This window comes from Pongo pygmaeus, chromosome 21 (genome assembly GCF_028885625.2).
Source record: "Pongo pygmaeus isolate AG05252 chromosome 21, NHGRI_mPonPyg2-v2.0_pri, whole genome shotgun sequence".
NCBI lineage: Eukaryota > Metazoa > Chordata > Mammalia > Primates > Hominidae > Pongo > Pongo pygmaeus.
The window spans coordinates 66,822,800-66,842,575 of record NC_072394.2 but is presented as its reverse complement, the minus strand read 5'-3'; the positions used below and the strand labels follow the sequence as shown (position 1 = coordinate 66,842,575).

At 59.3% G+C, this 19,776-nt stretch overlaps 2 protein-coding genes across 17 annotated transcripts; one reads left to right on the top strand and one right to left on the bottom strand.

Annotated features, from left to right (window-relative positions):
• Positions 1-220: 220 nt before the first annotated feature.
• OPRL1 (opioid related nociceptin receptor 1) lies at positions 221-19,765 on the bottom strand. 12 transcript variants are annotated; one of them, XM_054467794.2, is made up of 8 exons: positions 14,634-14,936; positions 14,057-14,175; positions 13,192-13,286; positions 10,390-10,556; positions 8,634-8,799; positions 7,800-8,065; positions 2,702-3,057; positions 221-2,583 (listed from the first exon to the last, which is right to left on the bottom strand). In XM_054467794.2, the coding sequence occupies exons 6-8, from the start codon at positions 8,030-8,032 to the stop codon at positions 2,060-2,062; spliced, it is 1,113 nt and encodes a 370-aa protein (XP_054323769.1). In that variant the 5' UTR covers positions 8,033-8,065; positions 8,634-8,799; positions 10,390-10,556; positions 13,192-13,286; positions 14,057-14,175; positions 14,634-14,936; the 3' UTR covers positions 221-2,059. The 12 variants fall into 12 exon arrangements, with proteins under 12 accessions (XP_054323769.1, XP_063515583.1, XP_054323770.1 ...); XM_063659513.1 differs by lacking the exon at positions 10,390-10,556 and having other exon boundaries at positions 13,659-14,175; XM_054467795.2 differs by lacking the exon at positions 10,390-10,556.
• Positions 14,829-16,406, top strand: LKAAEAR1 (LKAAEAR motif containing 1). 5 transcript variants are annotated; one of them, XM_054467806.2, is made up of 4 exons: positions 14,829-14,886; positions 15,566-15,975; positions 16,078-16,200; positions 16,289-16,406. In XM_054467806.2, the coding sequence occupies exons 2-4, from the start codon at positions 15,574-15,576 to the stop codon at positions 16,346-16,348; spliced, it is 585 nt and encodes a 194-aa protein (XP_054323781.1). In that variant the 5' UTR covers positions 14,829-14,886; positions 15,566-15,573; the 3' UTR covers positions 16,349-16,406. The 5 variants fall into 5 exon arrangements, with proteins under 5 accessions (XP_054323781.1, XP_054323780.1, XP_054323779.1 ...); XM_054467805.2 differs by having other exon boundaries at positions 16,078-16,406; XM_054467804.2 differs by having other exon boundaries at positions 14,886-15,434; positions 16,078-16,406.
• Positions 19,766-19,776: the final 11 nt, after the last annotated feature.

Genomic DNA, 19,776 nt, shown 5'->3' with positions numbered 1-19,776 from the left:
GGTAACAGCCCGGCCAACACACCACTAACTGGCTTCAACTTTCCCCAGGGTTGCAGCCTCCTGGGGGACCCTTCACTGAGGGCAGAGCCCAGCCTGTTGAGCAGCACAGGACAGGTACAAGAATTCAGCCTAAACCCACAGCCTCCTCCCAGCCACGTGCCAATCCCAGAAAAGTCACCCCAGAAGCAAATCCCCAGGTGGCAGGAGCCAGAAACACCCGTTATGAAGAATACTCAGCCGGTGAGCAGGTGTTTATTAGGGTCCTTTTTCATTACCCCAGAGACAGACCCAGGGCTGGCTACATGCACAGGAAGTAACGCTTGCCACATGCATAAATACGTGAAGATGCACATTACATCAGCACAGATTCACAAAACACTTCGCCTTGGCAAGAAAACTGTAGCTAGGCAGCTTCCGTCCTCAGCGACTCCTGCCACAGACGTCATGGAGACAGCACGGGCCTCCCCAGAACAGTCCCACAGCCTAGACTCCCCAGAGCGGGAGGAGCAGCCCAGGCTCTGTTGCGAGACAGCCATCACTTCCTGTTCTTTGCAGGTGCCTAAGGTAGGTTACCTGGCCAAGGTCTTGGTGGAAAAAATGAGTTTTTTCAATGTTGCAGGTCTTTTAATAGTTCATCTGTAGGAAGTGCATTTGCAAAGTCACCAACCTGCAGCTTCCATCTGTAGACCAGGAGGGGTGATTCTCTGGGTGACCACAGCGGGGCATCCCCTGAGGTACAGATGCCCCCCCACCCCCGCAGTGTCCTCACAGCCACCACAGCCCTTGCAGTTTGGCTCAAGCAAGGCCTGCCAAGCCCCACCCCTCATACTGGCTCTGCCGTGAAGCCATCCTCCCGTTGGGCAGCAAGCTCAGGCCCTATGCAGAGCCATCTTGAGGCTTGTAAATGAAGCAGGCGTCCCCAGAGCAGGACTCTGCTGTGGCCACCGGCTTCTCCTTCCACACAGTATCCCCACAACACAGCACGGCCACTGATCTCTGGCTTCAAGCAAAGGAGAGGCTGTGAGGAGAGCCCTGGGAGGATGTGGGGACCCTCAGAGAATCTTCTCCCACCCAAACAGAGCAGTCAAGACCAGGAAAACGAGGCCTCCACTTTGTGAACAACAGAGCTGCCCACGTGGTCATGCGGCGCCTTCCTCCTGAGACACCTGCCACACACGGAGAAGCAGAGCTCGGTTGACGGTCCACAGCAGGATAGTTCATTGCACCGCTGGAGGGAATGGGCCAGGGCCTCTCGTTGGTCTCCTGAAGGGAAATGGGGGTTGGGCCCAGAGTCAAGCTGCAGTCAGGGATGAGGCCTGCACAGTGCAGCACACAGAAAACCTTCAGAGGTGCGGCTGGCCCAGGACCAGCTCGGGGTCTGCAGCCAGGGACTGCCAGCCCACCTGGACACTTTCTCCTGGGGTGGCCCTGGCTGCACAGGTGGAGTCAGAACAGGCAAGTCCTCCAGGTGGCAGCTCCAAGCTCAGGGCAAGTCCCACCCCAAAGAAAAGCTGCCTGCTGCACTTCCCAGGCAGCGCCAAGCCTGTCCAGCTGCCCTGAGGAGACATCACAGGGCTGAAGGCAGCTGGAGCCCTGCCATGCAAACAGCACACAGCACATGGGGTACACAGGATGACACAGCTGCTGCTCCTCCTCCAGGTGCGTCCCCACCCAGGGTTCTGCCAACGCAGCAGCAGAGAGGCCAAGAGTCACATGAAGCGCGGGGAGGGAGGGGCACGGGCTCCAGTCACGGCCGTCCACCAACACGTCAGCTGCTTCCAGGTAGGTCCTTGTGTCCCCTCAGCCCTGCACCAGGAGGGCAGCTTTAGTCTGTCTGGGGCCATGGAGGTGGCCCTAATGCTCTGACCTGTCCCATGATGTCACTAGGTCCTCCTCTGGGACCGAGCGTCCCTGGCCCACAGGGAAAAGCCCATCCCAGGCTCCAGATGCTCAGGGCTCAGGGTGTGTCAGCCTAGAGAGCAGTGACCTGTGTGAGCTCCGTGTTGGGCGTAGATGGGCTCTGCGGGCTGACAGGCACCATGGGCAGGTCCACGCCTAGTCATGCGGGCCGCGGTACCATCTCTGAGGTCTTGCAGGCCAGGGCCACATCCTTGGCGATGCTGCGCACACGGTCGGACACCTGCGCGTCCCGGCGCAGGGCAGATGCACAGCAGAACTTGCGGAAGCAGGCCTTGAAGTTCTCATCCAGGAAGGCATAGAGGATGGGGTTGAGGCAGCTGTTGACGTAGCCCAGGGCCGTGCAGAAGCGCAGAATGGCCACGGCAGTCTCGCTGCCCGGCTGAACCCCCAGCCCTTGGACCAGCACGAAGACCTGGACGGGCGTCCAGCAGCCCACGAACACAGCCACCACCACCAGCACCAGCCGAGTGATGCGCCGCAGGTTCCGGTCCTTCTCTCGGGAGCCTGAGAGCAGGCGTACTCCACGGAGCCGCCGGATCATGAGGCTGTAGCAGACAGAGATGATGAGCACGGGGATGATGAAGGAGAAGAGGAAGATGCAGACGGCAAACACAGGGCCCCAGTAGTCCTGAGGGGTAGGGATCTCCACCAGGCACTCGATCTCTGCAGGGAAAGAAACGGGGTCAGAGTGGGCCCAGGAGACGTGGAGGGCAAGTGGGCCCAGAGGAGCCACCCGGGAGCCACGGAGCCTGGTGAGGGGAGGAGGGGACACCCCACTGACCTTCATCCTCGACCTGTGCCGAGCCCATGATGGCAACAGGAACACCAACAACAGAGGCCAGGGCCCAGATGGCCACGTTGACAGCCTGGGCTTTGCTGGACGTGCGGACGTCGAGGGCGCGGATGGGGTGGCAGATGGCTACGTAGCGATCCACACTCATGGCAGTCAGGGTGAAGGTGCTGGTGAACATGTTGTAGTAGTCAATGGCAATGACTGTCTTGCACAGGGCATTCCCAAACGGCCAGAAGCCCAGGAGGATGTCTGTGCCCTGGAAGGGCAGCGTCAGCAGGACCAGAGTGTCAGCCAGGGCCAGGTTAAAGATGTAAATATTGGTGGCCGTTTTCATTTTGGTGTGCCTGCGGAGTAGAGGGAGAAGAAAGGCTTCACTTGGCCATGCTGGCTGGACCGGGCAGCAAAGGGCAAGGGGCTCCTCTTGGCCACCACAGGCTACACTGGCCCTGAGTCCCTTAACATCAGAGCTCCCATGGGGGCTTGGTAAGTGACAGCTCCTGGACCCAACCTGAGACTCACTGAGTAAGTCTCAGGGGGTGGGGCCTGGGGTTAAACATCTTAACCAGCTCAAGTGACTCTGACACACACAAAAGGATTCCAAGCCTTAAACACAAGTCTACTTTAGAGGAGTCAGGGCATGTAGGGTACCAGAACACACCCCGGATTCTGCACAGGAGCAAAGGTTTAGAGCCCTAAGGGAAAGAGCCTGCTCTCCTTGCTTTTGAGTCCCCTCCATGACCCCTCACAGACTCAAATGCTGACCCTACAGTTGCCAGAGGTTTCTGAGGGCTCCAGAATCTATAAGAACATATCAAAAGGCTTCCAAGTCCACACTGCTGTCTAGCAATGGAGACAGAAAATGGTGACAGGGACAGGAGGGATGCTAATAAGATATGATTGTATCCAAGCACCTGAAAAGGTGCTGGAAAGGGCTGAGGAAATTGTTGGTGATTAATAAATTTTTGTTAAATAAGTTAATGGTTGTAATAGTTGGGGGGGATTATGGTGGTGATGGTGGTGGTGATGATGGTGATGATGGTGGTGGTGGTGATAGTGGTGATGGTGATAATGGTGGTGATGGTGATGATGGTGGTGATAGTGAGGATGGTGATGGTGATGAATGGGTGGTGATGATGACTGTGATGATGATGGTGATGGTGATGTTGGTGGTGATAGTGAGGATGGTGATGATGAATGTGATGATGGTGGTGGTTGGTGGCGGTGGTGGTGGTGATGGTGATAATGGTGATGATGATGAATGTGATGATGGTGGTGGTGGTGGTGGTGATAGTGAGGATGGTGATGGTGATGAATGGGTGGTGATAGTGGTGATGGTGATGATGGTGGTGGTGATGATGACTGTGATGATGATGGTGATGGTGATGGTGATGTTGGTGGTGATAGTGAGGATGGTGATGATGACTGTGATGATGATGGTGGTGGTGGTGGTGGTGATAGTGAGGATGGTGATGGTGATGAATGGGTGGTGATAGTGGTGATGGTGATGTTGGTGGTGATAGTGAGGATGGTGATGATGACTGTGATGATGATGGTGGTGGTTGTGGTGGTGATAGTGGTGATGGTGATAATTATGGCAACGGTGATGACTGTGATGGTGATGGTGGTGATAGTGAGGATGGTGATGGTGATGAATGTGATGATAATGGTGGCGATAGTGGTGATGGTGATAATGATGGTGACAGAGTTGACTGTGATGATGATGGTGACAGTAATGATGAATGTGATGATGGTGGTGGTGATAGTGGTGATGGTGATAATGATGGTAATGACTGTGATGATGAATGTGATGATGATGGTGGTGGTTGGTGGTGGTGATAGTGAGGATGGTGATGATGGTGGTGATGATGATGACTGTGATGATGATGGTGGCGGCGATATTGGCAGTGGCAGCAGCACCCAAGATGACACTATTCTGTGTCAGTGTAGCTGCCATGAGGAAATATGGGGCTCAGTTCTGCCTCTTAGAGAGGGATTATGAATAAGCACAAAGAGGCCACAATTACGAAGAGACAACAACAGTGACAATGATTATGGCAAATACCTGTGTCAAGCTCTTCAGGGGGAATTTATGTCATTGAAGATTTGCAAAAATACTACTTTGATCCCCACTCTATAGAGGAAGAAACTGAGGCCCAGAGGATCTATGTTGTTTTTTTAAGGCCTTAGAGCCGGTAAAAAGCAGAGCAGGGCTCAGAACGGAGTGTTCTGACTCCCAGGATGGTCACCCCAGCCCACTGGCTCAAAACATGCTGCATGCTGCCTCTTGGGCCAGAGTGGCCACAGCAGCTCCTAAGCATTGGTCTCTCTGGGGACTCTGGCCAGCAGATGACCTTCCCTGTCTGCTCTAATCCAGGAAGTGCCTCTGAGAGATTAAATGCCTCAATGCAGAGGAGAAACACAGTAGAGAAGCGATAATATCAGGAAAGGTGCTCAAGCCCAGGGACTTCCCCAGGCTGCCGCACTCCTCAGCTGTGACACGCCCGCTAGCCATGAAGGGACATGCACATCATGGAGCAACCTCCCCAGGAGCCTCCCTTAGGAGTCAGCACTGGGGAGGGACAGCTGTTCTTCCCACTCTCTTGTCTGACCACGCATCACCTGCACACACACACATACACGTACACACACATACATATACACGTGGCTGCATGGTCCACCTTGCTCACTTTCCAGATGGGAAAAACAAGGCCCAGAGGGGAAGAGCTTTTCTCAAGGACACTAAGAGGACAGGGCTAGGATGGTGGCAGCTTGAACACCCCCACTACCCTGTCCTGTCTCTACCTACATAACACCTCCGTTTGGGGCCCTTTGAGGTTATAAGGAGGGAACACTTGCTTTAGAGCCCTGGGCACTTTCTTCAGAATCACATTTTTCCGGGTCCAGGCAAATATCCTGGACCAATAAGAAACCTCATTCTAGCTGTCAGTCAGTCATTTTCCTGCTAAAGCACCACCCAGAACCCCTCACTGCCTGAAGAACAGAGTTCCCCCAACTGGGCCTTCAAGATCCCACCTGCTGTCCCCAGCCCCTTCAGTTCTCTCTCCTCTGGATACATTTGGGGTCCATCATTTCCTCTGCCCAGAAAACCCTATCTTTCTGCTTAAGTCATCTCCATCTTCTACCTGCCCAATCCACAATCCATGTGAAGGGTTCCTTGCCCACCCCCACGCTGCCCCCCATGCTGTCCCCACGCTATCCCCTGGCTCCCCCACACTATCCGCTCGACACCGTCTCCCCCCGCACCATCTCCCCCCCGCACCATCTCCCCCCGCACCAACTCCCCCCGCACCATCTCCCCCCGCACCATCTCCCCCCGCACCATCTCCCCCCGCACCATCTCCCCCCGCACCAACTCCCCCCGCACCATCTCCCCCCGCACCATCTCCCCCCGCACCAACTCCCCCCGCACCATCTCCCCAACACCAACGCCCCCCACACCATCTCCCCCACACCATCTCCCCCCACACCATCTCCCCCACACTATGCCCCCACTATCCCCCCAGCTTCCCCCCACTATCCCCCATACTATCCCCCCCACACTATCCCCCCGACGCTATCCCCCCGCTATCCCCCTACACCATCTCCCCCACGCTATTCCCCTGCTATCCCCTTGGCTCACCCCCACTATCCCCCTACTGTCCCCCACACTATCCCCCTGCTATTCCTCTGGCTTCCCCCACTGTCCCTAACACTATCCCCCATGCTATCCCCCCGTTATCTCCCTGGATGCTCCCCACTGTCCCCCACAGTATCCCCCACACTATCCCCCTGGCTGCTCCCCATTATCCCCCACACTGCTTTCCCACACTGCCCCCAACACTGACCACACACTGCCCCCCACACTGCCCCCCCACTGCCCCCACACACTGCCCCCACACTGCCCCCCACACTGCCCCCACACTGACGCCCACACTGCCCCCACACTGCCCCCACACTGCCCCCACACACTGCCCCCACACTGCCCCCCAACACTGCCCCCACACACTGCCCCCACACTGATGCCCACACTGCCCCCACACTGCTCCCCACACTGCCCCCCCACACTGCCCCCACACACTGCCCCCACACTGCCCCCGCACTGCCCCCCCACACTGCCCCCACACACTGCCCCCACACTGATGCCCACACTGCCCCCACACACTGCCCCCACACTGCCCCCCCACACTGCCCCCACACACTGCCCCCACACTGATGCCCACACTGCCCCCCCACACTGCCCCCACACTGCTCCCCACACTGCCCCCCCACACTGCCCCCACACTGCCCCCACACACTGCCCCCACACTGCCCCCACACTGCCCCCACACACTGCCCCCACACTGATGCCCACACTGCCCCCACACTGATGCCCACACTGCCCCCCACACTGACCACACACACTGCCCCCACACTGCCCCCACACTTCCCCCACACACTGCCCCCACACTGATGCCCACACTGCCCCCCACACTGACCACACACTGCCCCCACACTGCCCCCACACTGCCCCCCACACTGACCACACACTGCTCCCCACACTGCTCCCACGCTGCCCCCTCAATCTCAACTATCAGCTGCTCTCTCAATGGCCCCCACAAGTTTTCCCATCTCTGAACACCAACAGATCATGGGCTCAGCCACAGACACCTGCCATGAGCAGGAGCCCTGGAGCCTGAGAGGGGTTTCAGAACCGTCCCAGCTCCAGCCCCTGCACCTCCCTTCACCCATCTAGGGAATGGGCTGAAAAAAGCCTCTGCCAGGGCCGCTGTGGGATCTCATGAGGTCATTCAAGCAGACAGCTTGACACAGAGCCTGGTCCACAGCTCAAACCAGGGGTCAGGGTGGTGACGTCTCTGCCTGGGACGGAGCGGGGTGGGCCAGGGCCAGCCCCCTCCCCCGCTCCCTGGGGAGGGGAGCACCCAAGGCCTCAGGATTGACCCTGCCTCCTGGACAGGGTCAAAAACATTGAATGGGGGAAGCAGGAAATCAACACCTGCTCAGGCCCATCCAGAACAGACCCGGTCTCAGTTTCCCCCTCTGCAGCTGTGTGGGACTCACCAGACAGGAACCTTGGGGCCTAGCCTACCTGAGGATGACGTACATGACAAGGCAGTTCCCCAGGAGCCCTCCGACACACACGGCCAGGTAGAGCCCCACGATGGTGACCTTGAGCCCGAGGGGCAGGAAGGCGCCGTGGCTCGCATTGAGCAGCAGATGCGGAGGCAGCAGACTGTGGTTGGGGCTCAGGAGGGACAGGTTGCCCTGAAGGTGGCTGCCGTAGATAACCTCCCAGAACGGGGCAGGGAAGAGGGGCTCCATGCCACTGCCCTGCAGGTCCACTCAGTACAGTACCTGGGACAGAGCACAGAGACAAGTGGCTGCAGTGCCAGACACACGCCCAGCGGAGGCCTCACAACCCAGCACGTGCAGCCCAGCAGGCACATGGACCCCCACACTGGGCAGCCACAGACACTGAGGCACACGGGCACACACCAGAACACACAGGCACACATGCACATGCAGGGACACATGGAGACACGAGGACACGTGTGCACAGACAGGGACTCACAGAACACAAAGACACACATGCACTCGCAAGGACACGGTCCCATTTGGTTTAGAGACTCACACACAGGCTGCCTGGAGGCAGCTACACCCCAGGACACGTGTCCACCCACAGGGACTGATGAACACACAGCCACTCGTGTGTTCACAGGCACAGGGATGCAGGGACACAAGTCACACACACAGACACACAGAAATGCCCAAACCTGCCCTCACGCACACGCAGGCACAAAAGAGACTGAGACACACCCAGAAACGCCTGGGACCCAGCTTCTTCCTGCCCCTCCACCCGCCCTGCTTTGCTGCAGTCTGTCAGCAGGACCCCCACCCAACCTCCAGCAGCTCAGGCCCTTACCTCTGCAACCTCCTTGGGAGCTGGGACCACCGTGGAGACCCCCACCCTCAGCCGGCCGGCAGTCGAGCACAGGTGCAGAGCAGGGTAGAAGAGGCCCAGCCGCCACTCGCCTCAGTACAGGATCTTCTCAGCAGACGCCAGACCAGACGCAGCAGCCGAGTGAGCCCTGGGGGGGAGGGGGAGGAGGCTGCAGCTCCAGAAGGGGAGGGGCTACGCAGGCTGGAGGAGGGGGGAGCTGCAGGAAGGTGGGTCACCGCACCCAGGGCTGCGCCGGCCCCACACTGGACAGGGACAGACACACAGTCCAGGACACACATACAGAGATGAAAAAGGAGGCTCAGACCCACAGACCCCAGACAGAGACACATGCACAGGCCAGGACACACGGACAGAGATGCCCACGGGTTCACAGACACAGGATTGGAGACACAGGACAGAGAGACATACACAAGGACACACAGACACGGGGACCATGACTCACACAGACACAGCCTTGGACAGACTGGCCAGGACCCCACAGCTGGGCTCCCGGCACACCGAAATGCCCCCACCTGGCCAGCTCTCGACAGATCAAAGCTTCATTGTAAACAAGCAGGTAAGATGCTTGGGTCCAGGACACGGCACTGGCCCAGCACCTACTGTGTGCTCCTGGAGCTCAGTCACCCCCACCATACCCGGCCACTGCTGAGAGCATGAAGCCTCAGAGGTGTGAGGCCACCTGTCACAGTGGCAGAGACAGGGTTGAAACCCGGGTCTGTTCGTCACTTGGAGACACGCCCAGGGCACCTCTGCCACAGCTGGGTGCCAGATCAATGCCTGAGCATCACTCCCTCAGACAAGCACCTGGCACCCGCACAGCTGAATGGCTCCTTTAGAGTTGCCTCCTTCTCAGCACGGGGGTCCCATGCCTGATCCACTGAGATGAAAGGTCACAGGTCAAGGCCGTGTGGGTGACCCCTGAGCTGAATCATCAGCTCCCTCCCGGTCATGGGGTCGTACTTCCTGCACGAGCTTTGCAGGAGAACCAGACCTCTTCCCACACAGCTCAGACCCTGCTCAGAGCACCTTCTCCAAGAGTGGGGACCTGGTTGCTAGGCAACTGGCAGCAGCGTTGCTAGGATACCTGGCAAATCAGGAGAGGATGGAACAGGCAGATGCCCCAGGACCCAGCATCCCTCACTGTCCCCCAGGATTTCTCCCTGCATCTTCACGGCAACCAAGACTCAAGGACACGTGTGAAGGCACGGGGCACATCAACAGAGACACTCAAGGGACACATGGGGACACACATTCCTGCAAACACACACACAGATGCCCAGACAGGCATGGGGTGAACACACAGAGACATGGGTACACACTCAGAAATGCAGACACTCACAGGGATGCACAAACACACGGGCCACACACATGCAAGATGACGCCAAGGTGCACACAGGCACATGGGTAGACCTAGAGTGTGCATGGACACCTTTGGGAACACGCAGACACAGACCAAGGCCCTCCGACACCCAGAGGACACACACATGCACAAACACGCTCTCCAGGAAAAGCTCGAGGGTGAGCCCCCTGACCTCAGGAGCCGAGAGGGGGCAGGAATCCAGGCAGGCTCGGACTCCTGCAGCCCTCCGCCCCAGCTGGGCTCATCAAAATCTCAGCAGGAGACCCTAGACCCTCCTACCCGAGCTTCCTGAGCCTGCCTCCCAGCCTGGGACCCAGCCTGGGCACTGCAGGCACTGAGGGTGGGCAGACCAGAGACCTCGTAAGGGAAGAAGAACAAAGGAGCCCCATCTGATGTCCCCGGTCCAGGAACCAGTGTCAGAGGCCAGGGCAGAGGACGGGACACAGGCACCTCATCCCTGCTACTGCAGACACCTCTCCCTTCGCATGTCTGCCTTCCACCTGGGTCACCCCACGACTTCCTCCCTACAGGCAGAGATGGGGAGGAGGAGGGGTTGGGATGGGGAGGAGGAGGGGTTGGGATGGGGAGGAGGAGGGGTTGGGATGGGGAGGAGGAGGGGTTGGGATGGGGAGGAGGAGGGGTTGGGATGGGGAGGAGGGGTTGGGATGGGGAGGAGGAGGGGTTGGGATGGGGAGGAGGAGGGGTTGGGATGGGGAGGAGGGGTTGGGATGGGGAGGAGGAGGGGTTGGGATGGGGAGGAGGAGGGGTTGGGATGGGGAGGAGGAGGGGTTGGGATGGGGAGGAGGGGTTGGGATGGGGAGGAGGGGTTGGGATGGGGAGGAGGAGGGGTTGGGATGGGGAGGAGGAGGGGGTTGGGATGGGGAGGAGGAGGGGTTGGGATGGGGAGGAGGAGGGGTTGGGATGGGGAGGAGGAGGAAAGGGAAAGGAGTGGGGAGGAAGTATGGAGAGATCAAGAGGATGAGTGAGGAAGGAGGGGAGAAGGGGGAGGAAAACACGTTGGGGATAGGAGGATAGGAAGAAAGGAGGGGGGACGAGGTCAGACCTAGCTCCCTCACTCCCACCTCTTTTGACCCCAAGCCTTCTCACCCAGCAATAGCAACCAGCCACCTGCACCCCCACCAAGGCAGCTCCCAGCTCTGCCTTGCCTGGCCTTTCAGGAGTCAATAGAGACCTCAACTCCCTTTGTGGGAGCCATTCAGGGTCCAGCAGAAGGCTGTGGCCTCCCCAGTCCAGGTGTTCACAATCTTATAATGTGTTCCCTTGAACTTCCTGTGTGTTCTGTGTCATCCTGCCCTGATATCTTCATAACCATAGAACCCAGGACAGCTCCTCCCTCCCTTGTGCCTGCTGCAAACCCCCTGCACAGACCCTGGCAAGCTGAACAGCCTAGGCCCCCTGCACAGAACCTGCCCCCCACCCACATAGACCTCTAGCCCCTGGTACAGACCTTGCCCCCTGCATTGACCCTGTGCACCTGCCTGCACACAACCTGTCCCCCCTACAAAGATGCTGCCCCCTTGCAAAGACCCTGGCCTCCCTGCACAGACCCTGGCCTCCCTGCGCAGACCCTGGCCACTCTGCACAGACCCTGGCCACTCTGCACAGACCCTGGCCTCCCTGCACAGATCCTGGCCTCCCTGCACAGACCCTGGCCACTCTGCACAGATCCTGGCCTCCCTGCACAGATCCTACCCCTTGCGCAGATCCTGACCACACCTGCAAAGATCTAGCACCCCCGAAACCTGGCACAGACCATGCCCCCACCCCACATAGATGCTATCCCCGTGCATAGACCTTGGTCCCTCTGTACAGATGCTGCCCTCCCTGGACGGGTCCTGTCCGCCGACTCCCTTGAACAGACACTGACTCCCAATGTAGATCCCACCCACTGCACAGATCCTGTCACCCCCTAAAAGTCCTCCCTGCAGAGACTCTTGCCCACATGCAGAGATCCTGGCCTGAGTGCACAGATCCCGGCCCCTGTGCAGATCCTGACCCCTTGCATGGATCCTGCCCCACCCCAGCCAGCTCCAGTCGTACCTCCTCCAAGAAGCCTACCCCAGGACCCCCAGCCCTGAGAACCTTCCTAACTTGGCCATGATTCAGTAATACGGCTGCCAGGCTAGGCCTGTGTGCTCTGGTCTCAGCAGATAGCCTCTGAGAGTGTGGTCAATGGACCCAGCAGAGCCCCGCAGGAGGCAGGCGCCTGGCCCCTCACACGCACAGTCTTAGAGGGAAGGACAGGCCTGGTCACCTGGCTAGGGGAGTGGCCAGGTGTGACACTGACGGTGCTCCCTGGGGTTGGCAGGGGCCCAGCCCTGGACCCAGAAAGGCTCCCACGGAGGAGAACTGGTGGTGCAGATGAAATGGCCCAGGTTTCTCTAGACCCCTAATAGAGTCCTGCCCTCCCCCAACCTGCCAAGGGTGGGTTGGTCCCTCCAGAAGGGGGAAGGTAGAATCAGGGTCCTATATAGAACATATATGTCACACAAGAGATAGCAAGAGACACATGTTATATGAGAGAGCAAGACAACCTCAAACACACATGTCCTGGGCAGGCAAAACAATATGCGAGGATACTAGGGATAGCCCAAGACATGAACAATGACACGCAAATGACAGCACAGAGCTTGTGTCCACAGATTACGGTTAAAGCCTGACACAGGCTGCTCTTGGAGCTCCTGGGTATTTGGGCAGGCCTGGGTTCCAGGGTGAGATTCACACCCACTCACCAGGCAAATACACACACCTCACTCTCATCCAGTGACTCAGAATCAGCAAACACCAGACGGTAGCTGGAGCAGTGTCCTTCGTCCTCACAACTCCCACCCCCAGGGCAGGCACAGTCTACCCTCCTCCTTCCACAGGTTCACCATCCTGGGCTGGCCAAGAACAGGAATCAAGGCAGAGGGTCTGGCAGCCCCTCACAGAGCAGCCATCCCCCAGGGAAGCCAGTCACCAGGCCATACATTTGTGCTATTTAAAAAGTGAAAGAATTTTAACAATTCTGAGTTTCATCAAAATGAATTACTTTGTCCTTGTGATTTTAACTTTACATAATTTATATACAATGACAAAAAAATTGAGTTGTAGCTTCTCAACATAATGTTAAATTTTGTAGTCATTAATAAAGCTTACTAATTTGACTTGAAGTTTCATTGTCAGGCCTTGGCAGCAATAAACATGCTTTTAGATCTCAGCATTTCTGTTAGCCCTTGAAAAACACGTGAATCCTGGGGACAGAAACAGATGGGACGTGTCGGCTTGCTGGGTCCCTCACAGTTGCTGGACCCCAAACACATAGAGAATGCCTCCCTTCTTGCAGAACTGCACATGTGTGGAGAAACAGTAGGGGTGAGGAATGTGAGCCAGGTAGGCCCTGGGAGTACCTGCTGCGAATTACGGACTAGGGGGTGTCAAGGTTTTCCAGTTCTATAAAAACAGGTTACAAGCCCCTTCTTGCAGAACAGAAGAATATTCCTCTACTCCCTGCGTGACTCCCCCACAAATGCCAAGAGTCAGAAAGCGCCCCACCCATGTGTCCCCCTGGCCTGGACCCAGGGAAGCTGAGAGGATGGCCCAGGTCCTTGTCTCAAAGGACTCACCCCTATGGGAGCACAAAGGCTGCCCAGAGAAAGCAGCTGCTGGGTGAGCATCCCTAAGCAGTCACTGCTGCTTCTGGAGACCAGGGACCTTCCTCAAGCCAAGCTGGTGCTGCAGCCCAGGCAGGACCCCAAAGGCACCTGCAGGAGGGGAGGGAACAACACCAGGAAGGGCCTTCCTGGGGAGCAGCAAAAGCTTGAGGGCTGGAAGGATGGGTCTAGCCATGGGATGGGGTGCCAGCTCTGGGACATAGGGCTGAATGTCAAAATTTACCCTATTACTGAGAGGCCAGGGCAGTCTCCCAGAAACAATGGGAACACCCAACAGCCTCCTGCCAAAAGGCCAGAACCTCAGCTAAGACCCTGCTCCTCAGCTAGGACAGCCCTACTCCCAGACTCACAGTTTCCAAATTCCCAGCAAGGTGTCCCAGCGGCAGGTCTACGAATATAGAGTACAGACATCTCGTGGAAGTAATAGATACGTAACAGATCGGACTTTGTGCACTAATTTTTGCCTAAACTGTGGAATAAGCACGTGAATTAGGAAATTCTAGAACATACTTATGAGTGCCTGAAGAAATTATAAAATGATTAAGTAGTTAATTGAGAATTAGTTACAAAATAAAGGAATGCACAAATAGATTTCCAAAATCTAGTATCTAGGACCCAAGATCCCAAGACACAGGGTTCAGCAAAACCCAGCTCTAGTCCTGGGGACACCAGGACCCCTGAGACCCCAAACTTGCCCTAGAAGAGGTGAGAGGTCCTGAGTTCTGCCCCATTATCCCTTTCTGTGAACACCAGTGGCTAGGGCCAGGGCCCCCTGGCCATCAGAAGGGAATGGGCCTCAACCACAAAGGTCTCCTCATAGCCGAGGGCCCCACCCACAAAACTAACCCCAAAGACCCCTCAAGCCAGGAACCTGGGCCCACAACCCCTAGGATGGCGCGTCTGCGGCCGCCTGGAAAGGACGCTCACCCAAGCTGGAGAAGCCGGCTCTATGCCTCTATGTCCCGATGGCCTCTATGAGGGGCGCGTCCACGCCCAGACTCTAACCCAGGGCCCTCCGGAGGGGACCCTGCCCCCCGCCACGACCCGCCCCAACTGGTCGAGGGAGGGGCAGGACTCCCGGTTGCTGGGCAACCGCGTCAACAAGCCCAAAGAGTCTGGGCTACGGTGCAGGTTCTACCGACCAGAGAAGGCAGCAAGTAGGGGGTGTGGGGACCAAGAGGTGGGGGCTGGGCCTCGGCTGCAGGAGCTAAGGAGGGGCGGGGGCGTTAGCCGCCGCTGGGGCTGGCCATGGCTCTGCCTCTGGCACAGCGAGCCCAGCCCTAGCTGCACAAGGTGGCAGCTGTAGGCTGGGGCCGGGAAGGAAGGAGCCAGCTGGGCTTTTGGACCCTCCCTCTTCTGTCACCTGCCCCCTAGGCTCTGCTCCCCACAACCATCTAGGCCCCGAAGGGGAAGAGCCAGCTGTCTGGTGGGAGACCCTGACTGTCGGGGACCGCAGACATAGGGGCACAACGAAGGTCCCCCAGGCGCCACCTAGAGCTCTCCGTGTGGCGCCCACCCTGGCAGGGCCTGAGATCAACTCAGGGGGGTCTCAGCATTTTCTCAATTCAAACAGAACAGTCCATAGGGTAGGAAAGATATTTCCTACAACTGAGTTGATCAGAAAGTCCTAGTTGACTGCAGGACTGAGCAGGATCAGCCGATGGCAGAGCTGCTGGGGACGTGCGCTCGGGAGAGGGAGAGGGCCTGGGCAAAGCTCAGAGGCTGGGGGTGCGGAACTCAAAACCGACTGCGGAGAGCCCAGCGGGCCGGAGCTGGGGCGCACGGTGGGGCCCTGCCGAGGGGCGGGCAGGGCCCGGTGCCAGCCCCGGCACCGACGGGACGCCCTCCTCCCTCCGCAGGCGGGAGGATGCCGCGGCCAGCGAAGGAGGGTGGGCGCAAGGGCCCGCGGGAGCGAAGCGGGAAGAGCGCGCCAGGCGCGGCGCGGGGTGAGGAGCGTGCCAAGGGGGCGCCCGCGACAGAGCCCCCCAAGCCGGGCTGGGCCCTGACGTCGCAGGGACTGGCGGCCATGCTCCCTGCGCAGCGTCACCGCCATCTGCTCTTCGGCGACCTGCTGGAGGACGTGGGCGCGGCGGCCTCCACCTTCCCGTGCGGGTCGGTGGAGCCGGGGTACCGCATGCCCGACCCGCGCCCGTGGACGCAGTCGCTCGAGCTGCCTGCCGAGCGCCAGAACCGGCTCCTCGGCGTCCTCAAGGCAGCGGAGGCCCGCGGGCGAGTCCGCGCCCTGCGGCTGCGCTACACCCGCATGCGGGTGAGGCGAGGGGGTCGGAGGGCGGAGTGGGCGCACCGGGAGCGTGGAGCGGAGCCGGCCGGGGCGGGGCGGGGCGCGCGCTCAGCTACCCGGGCCCTGCAGGCCGAGGAGATCGCGCTGCTCCTCCAGCGGCAGAAGTCCGCGCGCGCCGCCATCCGGCTGGAGCTGTTCCTGCCGCCGCAGCTGAAGCCCACGCGGATCCCGGACCCCCTGGACCGCCAAGAGGTGCAGACAAGCCCCGGTAGGGGCGGGGAAAGGGGAGGGACCCCGCCCGCCTCCGCACACGCCGGGCCCCAGCCTCTCTCCCCTGCAGCGGAGGCGCGTGGAGACCATCCTGGAGGAGAACGTGGATGGCACCATCTTCCCGCGGTGACGGCGACTCAGAGCGTGCGACGGCCCCAGCCTCCCACATAAAGTTATAATTCTCCGAAGGCTCGCTGGTCTTTCTGCTGCCACTCCCCAGGACCCCCGAGGGAAGCGGGGAGTGTGGACGCTGCCTCTCCCATGCACCTCACAGACATCAGGGTACAGAGAGTGGGGCCTCTCCCAAAAAACTGGGGAGACGCAAGTGGGTGGGTGTGAAAGTAACAGGCCAGGGACACGCCTACCCCTAATCCCGATCTGCCCCCCACTGGCAACCTGGCGTTCTGTGGGTCTATGGGAGGCCCCCAGTCTTGGGGAGGACGGAGAAAGAGCGTGTTTCAGCAAAAGTCACACCCCCAGAAGTAAGGGTAGCCTCAGGTTGCAGTGGTCCCGAGTGCAGGTCATCCCACCAGGGGGCCAGGGAGAGGGCCGTGCTGTGGGCAGCGAAAGTGACCTAAGCTGGCCTTTGAAGAGGCAGCAGCTGTGCCCACAGGACCAAGAGACTGGGAAAGGGGAACTCCTGCTGCCCCCAGACAAAAAACCCACCCTCTGGCCTTCCTTTCCATCCTGAATAGCCTCCTGTGACCCCTTTAATGCCCCTCGCCACACCCCCACACCCACCCCCCCCACACACACCCCACACACACTCACGCGTGGAGTACTAAAGGAAACCACCCCTGTCCCATTCTGACAAACAGGCCCACGACCTACAACCCTGGACTCTGAAAAGCCCCGAGGTTTCTAGGCAGACCTTACTTTTCTCCCCGACATGAGCTCTTTGCAGAAGCTGGGGCTTCCCTAGGCGCCGCTTCCTTTTCCTCCCTCCCAGCCCCCTGCCCAGCAGGCTGCACAGAAGCGGGAACTACAGGAACTCAGACAAACCGCTCCTCCTGCTAGGGGGCTCCAGCTGACTGGAATGAGGGGCAGAGGTCAGAACTGGGGTCCAGAAGGGATCCTGCTCAATGGCAGCCAGTGTTTCTCCCCAACCCCGGCCAGGGGGTGGAGCCCTGCGCACTTGCCCCTCAGCCAGCCCTTCTACCCGTGCACCGGGCACTGTACTCTTTCTGGGCTGTTGATGCCCTTGGCCTTGACCCAAGCCCAGACTGTATACAGAGCTCCGAAGTCAGCTGACAAGGAGGGGACAGAGAGATGGCAGGAGGGGTTTCAGGAAGGGAAGGGTAGAGAGGAAGGAGGCCAGGGAGAAGGGGCTTGAGCAGGGGCAGACAGACAGGGAAGGGAGGCAGTCTGTCCAGGAGTGGCAGCCACTCACACCCTGATGTGCTTGTGACATGTGATGACAGCCAGCCCTGGTGTCCTCTGGCCAAACTCCCTGCAGCCTGGACCCCAGGATTCCGTGTCTTGGGGATTGACTGAGTGCCTAGAATGAGTTCATCTACTGGGAGAATCACGTATTATTTCACCACTTCTCTGAGACTCCATTTCTTCATCTTTAAAATAAGGGTCTTGGTGCAGTGCCCCAGAGCAGCAAGTGCTCTGAAGGGGATGGGTCACTCTGCATTAGACAGGCAAGAGGCAAGAGGGGCAGAGACAGGCACAGCAGGCACAGCACCCGAAGAAGGCCAGCAAGACAGTGACCTCAGTGACTGCACCAGGGTCAGGCCGGCACTCGGGCCCTTTGATCCCCATGAAAAGGCGCAGGGCGGGGCTCGATGTGCAAAGGAGGCTGGGGAATGGGGCCTGGAGGGACGCCTGCCTGTAGAAAGCTCTATGGGAAGGAAGGCATGTGGTCCAAAGCCCAATATATTGAGGGCTGTGAGGGGGCAGAGGGTCCTGGGTTCAAATCCCAGCTCCACCATCAACTGCCCAGCTCACCTGGCTCCACCCATGGACTTCAGGGATGCTGTGTGCCGAGAGGCAGAAGCCAGGGGAGTGGAGAGCAGGCCCAAGGGGCCAGAGGAGACGGGGGAATGATTGGGGGGTTGTAGAGTGACCTGAGGGGGCAGGGAGGGCACTGACCTTCACCCCCTGCCAGCTGCCCACAGCTGCATTTTCCCACAGCAGAGACAACAGGCCGGCTCAGCGGGGTCAGCCTGGTTGTGTGTGGCCTGAGCCAGGTGCTGGCCCATCTTCGTTGAGCTTCCCTGACCTCACCTGTACCCACCGCTCGGGAGTGTTATGTGGGATGAATAAGTAGCAGCCTGCCTCTTGTCCCTGTGGGCTTCCTGGCCCCTGCCTTTCCTTGCCTGGCCTGACAACATGGCAGTCACAGGGTTCTGCAGTCAAGTCGGCCAGGCCTCTGGGTACAGCTTCAAGAGGCAGCCTGTCCTCCAGGGCCCTCTGACCTCTGACCTCCCCCTTCAGGCCCTCACTCCCCCTCAGCAGCGCAACACCCTCCCCTCCTCAGCCCTCCCCCCTCTCACCCAGGCCTTCCCTGCCTGCTCCCCACAACTCACTCTGCGCCCCCAGCATCAGATCCAGGCTGATCTACGTAGCTGGCTTCTGGTCCCACTCCCTGGCCCACAAGGGCACCCAGATACTGATACTTGTCCATTGAATGAGGAACACAAGTAGAATCTCCAGCTCCCTTTGCACCCCTCAGAGTTCTGTGAAGGTGTAAGGTGTGCACCTGACCTGTGCAATTGGAAGGCATTTTATGAACAGGACCCCGACACTGGGAACTATCCGGGTCGAGTGCTTGTGCTGGGGAGGACAGGAGCTGCACACAGCCGGGCCGGGGAGGGGCGGGGGACACAGATGCTCTGCAGACACTTCCAGAGCAGGGTCAGGGCCACCCTGACACTGGGCCAAAGCATGCTACGATGAGAAGCCTAACCCACGTCTGTACCGAGTCATAAAGGATGAGAAGAGTCGGCCAAAGGGACAGGGCGTTCGTGGCAAAGGGGACAGTGTGGCCTTAAGCTTTAGGACATCTTGGGACACATGGGTCAGCAGGGACTCTGCCAGGCCCCACAGGAGACATTCAGCATGACTCCGGATGCAAGAAACTCCGGATGCAAGAACCCGCACCCCCAGTTCTCCCCAGCCCCGCAGCACAGGAATCTCCCCCTTCCTTGGGAACACCCCCACAGCACCACAGGCGGCTCTTAACCCAGTTTTACAGACGAGGCTCACGGAGGCGAGGGGTGGGCCGGGCTGGCGTACTCGCCGATCGGTCCTTTCCAGCAGCCTCCTCTTTCCCAAGCTGGGCAAGCAGCGTATGGGGCCCAGCTCTCGTGCCTCCGCTGTCGTGGAAGTCCCACACGGATGGCAAGGCAGGAACGGCCCCGCCGAGCAGAGTCGGGGGCCACGGCCACACCCCCATCTACTACCGCGCAGCTCCGTCCGCCCGGGAGCCAGGGCTCCACTATGAGCACCTCAACTCTCCGGGCCACCCCCAGGCGACTGTGGGGGCCGACGCGCGGGCGGGGCGGGTGGGGTGCGGAGCCGGCCGAGCGCGGGGCGGGGCGGGGCGCGGCG